The 10135-nt window shown below is 37.8% G+C and overlaps 1 protein-coding gene and 1 long non-coding RNA gene across 2 annotated transcripts; one reads left to right on the top strand and one right to left on the bottom strand.

The window, feature by feature from the left end:
• On the bottom strand, nt 1-3439 carry LOC141445204 (NAD(P)H-hydrate epimerase-like). Its single transcript, XM_074110992.1, is given in 5 exon segments — nt 1-493; nt 495-582; nt 1527-1850; nt 2724-2923; nt 3040-3439. Coding segments are annotated over 5 exon segments (795 nt in total). The 5' UTR covers nt 3076-3439; the 3' UTR covers nt 1-346.
• Nucleotides 3440-3932: 493 nt separating this feature from the next.
• Nucleotides 3933-9543, top strand: LOC141445206 (uncharacterized). Its single transcript, XR_012453295.1, has 3 exons — nt 3933-4248; nt 5246-5461; nt 8939-9543. It is a non-coding gene; the product is annotated as an uncharacterized lncRNA (long non-coding RNA).
• Nucleotides 9544-10135: the final 592 nt, after the last annotated feature.

Raw genomic sequence — 10135 nt, 5'->3', positions numbered from 1 at the left:
TAATCTATATCTGTGGTTTTAATTCACAGATATTTAGCAAAAGAAGGTTCGAAAAGCGAATTTTTTTGATGTCCCTCTTATATTTCATGCCAACATTAGGTACTCGCCAAGTTTGTGAATTTTACAATTCGACCTTTAAAATGACTGTGAAGCTACATTATGTATAAAAGAAAATTGATGTAGCCAAAAAGTTAATTACCATGTAGCTTCTATCAATGAAAGAGCCATATGTCGAAGTTAACGGAAATCAGCAAAAACACTGTGTAATATGTTAACCCCTTTTTAGCCCATTGATTACAAAACACTTTATATTATACATATTGCACAAATAAAGCTTCCTTTAACTTCAACAAGATAACTGGACCATTTGTTCCTGCCCCGGATACGGTGGTAACGTTAAATTATACTTGGCGATAATTCCGGGAGGCAGGAACCTGCCACCAAGGTAATGCTTGGCGTCCTGTAGGTACTGCGTTTGTGCGCACAGTTTGGGGGGCCGAGAGAGAGATCAGGAGACTTGGCTTCAGTGCTGGCTCGGAGCCGGGCCCGTTTTCCACATCCCAACCGCTTGGTATGTCCACACTAGAAAGAATGAAAGATATTTTAATTTAACAAATGGTGTATTTTGCTTTAGACATGGTAAAATTGGTCTTAAGGTGCTGAAAAACTTGAGCATTCTCTTGTAATGTAACAGAACATCGAGCATTCGCCGTTTTTTTTTAGTACATGTAAATGCTCAAGTTTATCAGCACAACAAGTATAATAAATAAATAGTGCTTGTAGCAAGTGATTCACAGTTCATTACTTTAGACATAAAATAATTTGCTACTCATAATCATGGTCTTCTTCATGTAGACAATAATGATTACTGTAATTTTTCTTATTTTCAACACAAAGTTACACTTTACTTTTTTCTGTAACCTATTTGTTTTCCTATTTATACAATATAGAATATAAACAAAGAAACAAACAAAGTAACTCTGATTTTTAATAATTTTATGAAGTGTACAGGACTAAGCCAGTTTTCTCTCAGGACATTTTGAAAATATCTCACGTCCATGACTTGGAAATGATTTGATTATGTTAGGTAGAATTTGCAATGAGTTGGCAAATGTAGCTTCCATTTCCATACAATAAATTACCAAAAAATTACAACTTTAAAACATCAGCAATAATCCAGCTTATAAAAATCGTACTTGAATTTTTTTATAACTTAATATTTTACTGACTACTGGAAAGGCAAAAAGAATGGTTGCTTATGTTATTTACATGGGCGTAACTATAGGGTGGCAGGGCTGGCAAAATGCCACGGGCCCCGACCCAAGAGGGCCCCTGCCCAAGAGGCCGCGAGCTCAGAAATATTTTTTTAACATTGTACCTGAGTATTTTATTTTACTTAAAATTAAACTAAGTACAATGTGACGATTTTTACTGATAGGGCCCCATCAAAAGAATTTGCCACAGGCCCCAGATGGATGAATGGATTGATAGTTACGCCACTGCTTATTTATTATTTTATTCATTACCTGCATACTGGAACATCAGAGTTAATCAAAGCATCCAAGGCAGGTTTTAGTTGCTCTCTCACGGGCGGTTTAAAACTAAATCCAAACAGCGCATCAACAAGAACTTTGTAACTATTTTTCAACTCTGTTGCAGGGGGTAGTTCGTCAATAATTCGGACATCAAATCTCTTGCACTGTTCTAGAAGGTTTTCATACAGAGGTTTGGCTGTGCGCTTTGGGTAGTGGACAGCTACGGTGTACCCAAAAAGAGCCATGTGGCGAGCTGCTACAAGACCATCACCTCCGTTGTTGCCAGGGCCACATATTATTAGGGCTGATTCGTGACTGTAATATAACATTGAAAAAAATTATACAATGAAGGAAATATTTTCTTTTGTCTTCTTATCTATATGCTGGTAACGTCATACTGACATATATAAATGCACAGGATGATTTTAAATACATAATGATAAATAATGACAATCAACGTTCAATCCTTCCTGACTAGTCCTTACTAAGTAACTGTCTGATCTGTTTGTCTGTTGCCTTTTCATGCTTCAAACGCTGAACCAATTTAGACTAAATTCGGTATGGAGAAAGTTTGAGTCCCAAGTAAGGACATAGGCTACTTTTTATTCTGGAAAAATGTATAGTACCTGCGGGTTAGCGATAAGCGGATTCTACGCAGACTCAGTTCCAGGCAACAGCTAGTAAAATATATAGTGATGAAATAAAAAAATAACTAATGCATTTAAATAAAATCTTTTACTGTGTAATTAAATATTATTATCAATCAGTTTAATCTTCCTCATAGTCAATAAGTAGTAAGTAAACGACAGCATATTTATACAATGCACAAAACTTTGAATCTTCATTGTTGTGTGAAATATATAATTCATAAATATTTTAAACAATAAATAAATCAGTGTAAAACCTACCCTCAATCATTCTGTATGTAGCTTGGCATCATTTTGTCTCATCGGCATTCAAATTACGCTGCCTGGTCATGAAGGAAAGTTTTTAAATTTCATAGTGGTGCAGGATTTAAATTTGGCATGGACAAGATAAATTTTACAAGGCCACACACCTTTGGGCACACCACGCATGAGATGACTTTCGAGACCCGAGACCCCTCAAACCGCAAGGCTGTAGGCGGTGGCCCTTCACCTACGCCTAACACCGCCTTTGTTAAATTTAATACAAATGTTGTTGTCTTACGTATGAGGAGGGTAGGTTTTTGCCACCGCCGCCGCGACGCTCAGCCCCGCTAGCTCCATCAACTGGTCTACGCTGAACTTGTACTCATTGAAGAGATCTATGTCCAAATCTGTCGCCTCCTTCTGTGTGAGGTATTTCCAGCGGCCGGTGCTGCATTTGTTCCCAGACATCCCGTTGCCCCACACAGATGTTGCTCGTAACTGATAACAATCCCGTTAGGAATGACAAGACAATTTTTAATGATAAGATTACCAATCGCTACCTGCTACTACTTGAAACTGTTGCTGAATAAAGCACGAAAGAAAATTAATCTTACCAACAAAGCGCTTCCAAAGAGCCGGAGGAATAACATTTACTCTACTGAAATACTATTTTCTGTATTGTTATAGAACAATACCTACCAAAAGTTACTGAACTTCGCAATCAAATTAACCATCAATCACAATTCACAAACGTTAGTTCTCTGTATAGTTTGTGACCGTAATAAAACAAATTTTGTTTTGATAAATAGGTTAGGTTATGGTAAATGTCAGTGTTAAGTTATCAGCTGTCAATTCCTTTTTTAGGGTTCCGTATTCCGTAGCTGAGGGTCTAAACACGGGTCTAAGGCGCGGCCACATGCAAATCGCTCGACGCTCGTTTCCAGCGTCAAATCCGCAGGGCTACGAAACTCGGAACTCGAAATTCGTGTCGTGCGGTCTCTCTTAGTCTTATACTGTTTATAATACGAGAGCGAGAGGGACCACCCACACGGCATGAACTTTTGAGTTTCGAGTTTCGTAGTAGCACCAAAGTAGCACAGACTAATAAGAGATACTATAAAGCTGAAAATGTTGAGCTTTATCGCTGAAAAAAAAAACTATCTCAATTTCGGAAAAAACACTGTATTTTTTTTTTCATTCACTCCAATTTATTTTATATGTACCACTGCCACGACTGCCACTATAAGAGGTTAAGAAATCAGTTTCCAAGAACAAGGATCATGTTGTGATCCAAGTACTAACGTACAGAATGGCCACGCTCCGCACCGCACCGATTCGTGTTACCCCACCCCTCAGGCTCATTGCAGGAAAACCGCAGGAAAGCAGTCCGGTCCGCCCAGTCAGCTACATAGTAATCTGTGGCCCAGTCCGGTGCGCAGAGGGGGCACACTTACATATGTCATTACTTTTCCGTGCACTACAGCGACCTCAGACCAGTGGTCAAGAACTAAATTGGCGGCCATCTTGGTTGACTTGTCAAAGGGGCCGCCATTGCCGCCATTGTAAACTCTAACGCTCTATCGTTTGAATGTTTATGCGCTCTCTTTTCGAAATTATATCCTGTTATTATTAAAGTTATTGTTAATTTGTTAGTTATTCGTTACCGTAGTTCTTGTTGTGTTTTGTTTGTTGTTTTGTTTTGTTTCTTGTTAAGTTTTCGTTGACTTTTAAGTTATTTTCTTATTGCGTAGTAAGTTTCTTATTTGATAATAACATGAGTCATTTTCCGAAAAGATATTGTGTTTTCGGCTGTGACTTTTTGGGTAAGTTTTTTCCAGTAATTCTTCCATCAATATGTGTAAAATAGGTTTCCCGGAGCGATAGATTATGTGTATACTAGCTTAAATAATAAAAGGGCCACGAGTGTTTTCGACAAAACGAAATCAAAAAAAACTTCGCGTTTTTATCTGAATACATTTAACTGAACGAAAAGTATTTGCATTGTGTTGTGTTGTATAAATAAAACCATTTTTCAGACAAGAAATGTTGTAAATAATTGTATTTATTAGTATTTTCGTTTTACCTATGAAATTCACGTGGCCTCTACTTTCTTTTGGGTAGTATATTTTATCCGGCGAACCACGGAACAGTTAGTGATAAAAACGTAAATGTGAAACATTTCTTCGACCCCATATCCCAGGCGCCATTTCCTGGGCAACCACATGAAATAGTCGAATAGTTTGCCCAAGGAAGTGATCAGTGCACCTTTGTGCACTGGCGGATTTGCTGTAAGGCCCAGTAGGCCCGAGCCTAGGGCGGCCAGTTATTAGAGGCGGCAAATTGAGACATAAAAAGTCAATATGATGATAAAATGATAATACCTAATAATAATATTATAATAATATAGCTGAGAAAGGGGCAGCTGATACTAAATACATGGCTTGGGAGCTAGGGTAGCCAAGACTGCAAATCCGCCACTGGCACCTTCACTGTTTTTTTAAAACAGATTTGATAAGTACTTTGAAGACAATTTTACAAGTGAACAATGATATGCACTCATCAGTTATTAGCTGCCTGTGCATTATAAATAATAATAATTATTATTATTCTTCGCTGGCTGACTTCACTGACAAAAAGACTTGATATCCAAAAGAGTACCAAATTCTGTAGTTACTTAATCCTGTAAAAAAAGCTTTAATTATTTTTTATTACACAAAATGTTGAAAATTTAGATATCACCCTTGTAAAAATATTGAATGATGATAAAAACATATTGTAATGTACACATGGCAAAATAACATTTATTTAATATTGTTTCAGTTACATTTTGTGTACCACTACATCGGTTTCCTCACCCGACAAGGAAACCTGACCTTTTTAATGCTTGGATGTCAGTGGTTGGGGACAAACTTCAGGAAACTGACCAAATTAAAATATATAAGTCGAAAAGACTGTGTGACCATCATTTTGATCCCAATGACAAAATATCAATAGATCGGATCAAGCCATCAGCAATACCATCTGTGAATTTACATCGTAAGTAGATGTTTTTTTCATTTTGCAAAGAAATTACAGGGGTCACTGGTTGTTGACTTCCAAATTATTATTTATATATAAGTTGATACAGAGAAAAACTATGAATAGAATGGAATAGAATATGTTTATTTGTGGAACATAGGTGTACATAAGCGATCTTAAAAGTATAACATTCAGGAATCTCTATGAAAATCTCTATGAAAAAAAATGAGATAAGATAATGAGATAAAACTTATGATTTTGTAAGTTTGTATGTTGGTTAACCACTCAAATTAATTAGTCATCTGATTTCAAAAACAGTATACTACTATAGGTGTGATATAGTTTGGAGTGATATGGGCTATATTACAAGCTTTAATTTAGTTTCACCTGTCCCGTTGTCCGTCTGTCTGTAATCAAATCTTGCAAGTTAAATTCGACCAACTTCCAGTGGTCAGATTGACTTGAAATTTGGTATACTTATGTAAATTGCGTGACAATACAATAATCTGGTAGTTACATCCTGGTTGTCCGGCCAGGATCGTCTCCAGAGGACGGAACTCTTCAACGGTTAATGGCATCGGCTTAAAATTTGGTATGCAAATGTAGTTTGAGTAACAATAGGTACAAGTAGTCAACTAAAAGTATAGTTAGCAATTAAAAGCTTGTATTAAACATGAAATTTTTCACCTGTCCCGTTGTCTGTCTGTCTGTAATCAAATCTTGCAAGTTAAATTCGACCAACACCCAGTAGTCGGATTGACTTGAAATTTGGCATACTTATGTAAATTGCGTGACAATACAATAATCTGGTAGTGACATCCTGGTAGTCCGGCCAGGATCGTCTCCGCAGGACGGAACTCTTCAACGGTTAATGGCATCGACTTGAAATTTGGTACGCAAATGTAGTTTGGGTGAGGGTGACAATGCAAGTAAAGTAGACAAAAAGTAAAGTTAGCAAAACAGCTTGTATTAAAAATGAAATTTTCACAAAAAAAAATTAAACTCGGCCTATGCCCTGGCTTGTTATGGCTTTACTGCTATACACATTTGACTCGAAAATATTATGTAATACTGGCACTAACTTGCCTGTATCTAAGATACAACACAAATATTTTTCCAATGGGTAAATGCCACCACAGCTGGTAATCTCTGGAATTACAAATAAACAGTATAATTAAATGGAATTCCTTGACAGAAATCTGTGAAAAAATAAGTAGTTTATACTAATAATGTTTATAAACAATTAAAATGTTAGTAGGTCAGTTTATTAACTTTGTAACTTTACATGTATGCCAGAAGTACTCTCCAAACCAACTAAACCAGTTTTAATAGTGCACTACTGAAGAGACCAGGGGGCCTACCATGATCTTTTCATAAACGATCCAAACGAAATATTTTGGAAAACCATAACTCTGTCATTGCGGTGTTCTTAGCAACCGTTGTGTTGATTACAAATAAAATGTTTACGCTGTCACTAATCCACGAGTCTCTTTTCTCACTGAAAAATTAGTTTTATCAATGAGGAGTTAAGAAGCACAATGTCGTGATAGTACCTATGAAAAGTTATAAAACTTGAATAAAAGTTTAAAAGTTCTTGAAATTTAAAAATATTCCAAGTAAAACACTTAAAATTCCAAAAGAATTGACAGAATGAGTAACTTATACTGAATCGCTAAATTTGACACTGAAGCGATTCAATTCCCACTCAAGTTAAGCGTCATGGTACGAAAACCGCTTGAAGTGAGTGAATGAAAATGTCTGTATCGCTGTCGCTGAACCGTGCTTGAACTGAATCGCAAAAGTAACGTCGTGGTACGAAATAGCGATGCAGTTCAGTTTAGAGCCTAAACTGAATCGTATTAAGAGAGCGTGGTAGGCCCCCAGTAAGTAAGCCATACTGGACAGTGGACAAGTACTTAGGTACGATTTGAATTTTACTGTGGTATGAGTATCGCCTGACCCAGTGTAGCACTTATGGGTTAAAGCTTGTATGTGTTATGTGTTGTCATGTTGTGCTTTTCTCAAAAATAAAAGAAAAAACTACAAAGATAAAATTTATTTATTAAGTATTTTGAAAATTATAACTACAATATAATAAAATTACTCTTTATTCTAAACCACAAATATCTACCTAGTAAAATAAGTTGACTCATTATGAGTTGCCGTGTGGCACAAACTGGACTTTTATATAAAACCGAATGCAGCAGAAATTACGCCACCGACATTACGCGGCTCACAGCTCTAAAAATTACGCTTACATACAGAGAGAACATGAGAAGGGAAGCAATAGACGGCTTTATTGCTTAAGAGCGATCTCTTCCAGGCCTTTTTTTGCAGAAATAAGTAAGGACTAGATTTCTGAAGGTCATCAGCAGTAGATTAGAAAATTAAAACGCAACAAAAAAAACATCTACGCATAACATATACCTTACATACAGTACACGTCTATAATAACTACCTATAGGCAGTGGGATAAACAGCAACATTTAAATAAGCTATATTAAGTTTTTTTGAAAATTATTAGTAGTTAAAGAGTAAATAGCAGCCTAAGACGGCCTAAGTTACAATCTAAACTTGGAAGATTCCGTACCTACACAATACAAAATCGATAGAAAAATATTACTGGATTTTTTTATAACGGCTACGGAACCTTATTATGTCCAACACGCCCTTGGCCGATTTTGAAGATGTAATGTCGACTTTACGTATCATTTTTGAGAAAAAAATATTTTACCAATATGTAGAATAGATCTTCTGCTAAAGCTAGCTGCTAATAGTATATTGTGTCTTAAGGGCGGTAAATAAGTAATTACGAAGGAGAGTATATTAGAAGCCCGAAGTCGAAGGCTTTAATGAGTCGATGTTCGTAATTCTAGTACCGCCCGTGCGACATACGATGTTTTTCATCACATTTGCGAGTAAAAATTTATTTCTAAAAGAAAAAATATAATTCTTCCAAATACTGGCGATACCTTGGGCTGCGCTCTTGGCAGCGCCGCCCTCCCCTCCCCCTCCCGCAGCATGCGCCGCAGCGTGCGTGTGCACGTGGGCCTGCAGCAGCGCGCGCAGCAGCATCAGTACGGGCACGGACTCATTTACCGACCTTGGGCTTCATGACAAGAAAATTTGTACGTGGAATAACTCGTTTACCGACCACGGGTTTCATGACAAGCACATTAAGGTCGAGGTTTTTATTTGGGGGGTTGCAACCAAGGTAGCCTGCATGTTACGACACTGTTTACGAGCAAGTGTGATGAAAACTATATTTTATCATTCGCACGTAAGCCGCCCGGGCATTTTAGTGGAAATATAAGTACTTAGGTAAAATTAGTCACTTCGTGACTTTTTGGTCTTAGCAGTTTAGGGCAAAATAAAAGTACTAATCTGAATTTAAAAAATGTGGAGTCAAACAGTATAGTATTTGCTAGATAAATAGAATCTTGAATAATAAATATGTGGATAATAATAGGTACATATTATAATTTGGTTTTCCAGGTATACAACAGGGATGTACTACTTTCTTACAAGCAGATCACTGCTACACACGTCCCCCAAGAGGAAGTTCCCAATCCATAACTATGATGGACATAACTAATTTACCGGGGCCATCAAGGCTTGCAATTAATCCTGACGAAACACTGCCATCGGGATCCACGGAGGCAACATGTCTAACAACACCACGTACGAAGTTTGATGCAGGTGAGAAAACAATATATTTTATTAATTTGGAGTGCAGCAAGAGGGGCTGACTTCTACCTTTGTATGAACAGGCTGATCGATCAGTGAACTCAACAGTACGAAAGTGGGATGCTATATTAAGGGATTTTGTATAAACAACCTGAGTTTTTCTGATGACATGGTGCTGTTAAGTCCATCAATGGGTACATCATCATCATCAGCCGGAAGACGTCCACTGCACTGCTGAACAAAGGCCTCCCCCTTAGAACACCACAATGAACGACAACTCGCTACTTGCATCCACCGGTTTCCCGCAACTCTCTCGATGTCGTCAGTCCACCTGGTGGGAGGCCTGCCAACGCTTTGTCTTCCGGTTCGTGGTCGCCACTCGAGGACTTTCCTTCCCCAACGGTTATCTATTCTTTGAGCGATGTGGTCCGCCCATTGCCACTTCAACTTGCATATGTGTTTCAGCGTGGAAAGTAAGACAGCCGGTGAAATTACTGGCACTTGAGGTATCCCATCTTAGGCCTCTAGGTTGGCAACGCATCTGCAATACCCCTGGTGTTGCAGATGTTTATGGGCGGTGGTGATCTCTTACCATCTGGAGACCCACTTGCTCATTTGCCATCCCAGATGTCCAGCTATCTACATACCAAATTTCATGATCTAAGCGCAGCGGTTGTTACATCAAGATTTTATCCCTATCCCGTGGAAATATCTGAATAAAAAGTAGCCTGTGTTATCTCTGATGTCCAGCTATCTACATACCAAATTTCATGATCTGAGCGCAGTGGTTGTTATTTCAAGATTTTATCCCTATCCCGTGGGAATATCGGGATAAAAAGTAGCCTATGTGTTATTCCAAATGTCCAGCTATCTACATACCAAATTTCATGACTCTAATCCAGCGGTTGTTAGGTATATCAAGATTTTATCCCTATCCCGTGGGAATATCGGAATGAAAAGTAGCCTGTGTTATCCCAGATGTCCAGCTATCTACATACCAAATTT

The sequence above is a fragment of the Choristoneura fumiferana genome, unplaced genomic scaffold (genome assembly GCF_025370935.1).
Source record: "Choristoneura fumiferana unplaced genomic scaffold, NRCan_CFum_1 Sck3bRy_55;HRSCAF=225_pilon, whole genome shotgun sequence".
NCBI lineage: Eukaryota > Metazoa > Arthropoda > Insecta > Lepidoptera > Tortricidae > Choristoneura > Choristoneura fumiferana.
Note: the sequence above shows the minus strand (reverse complement) of the source record. Positions and strands in the feature narration are given on the sequence as shown.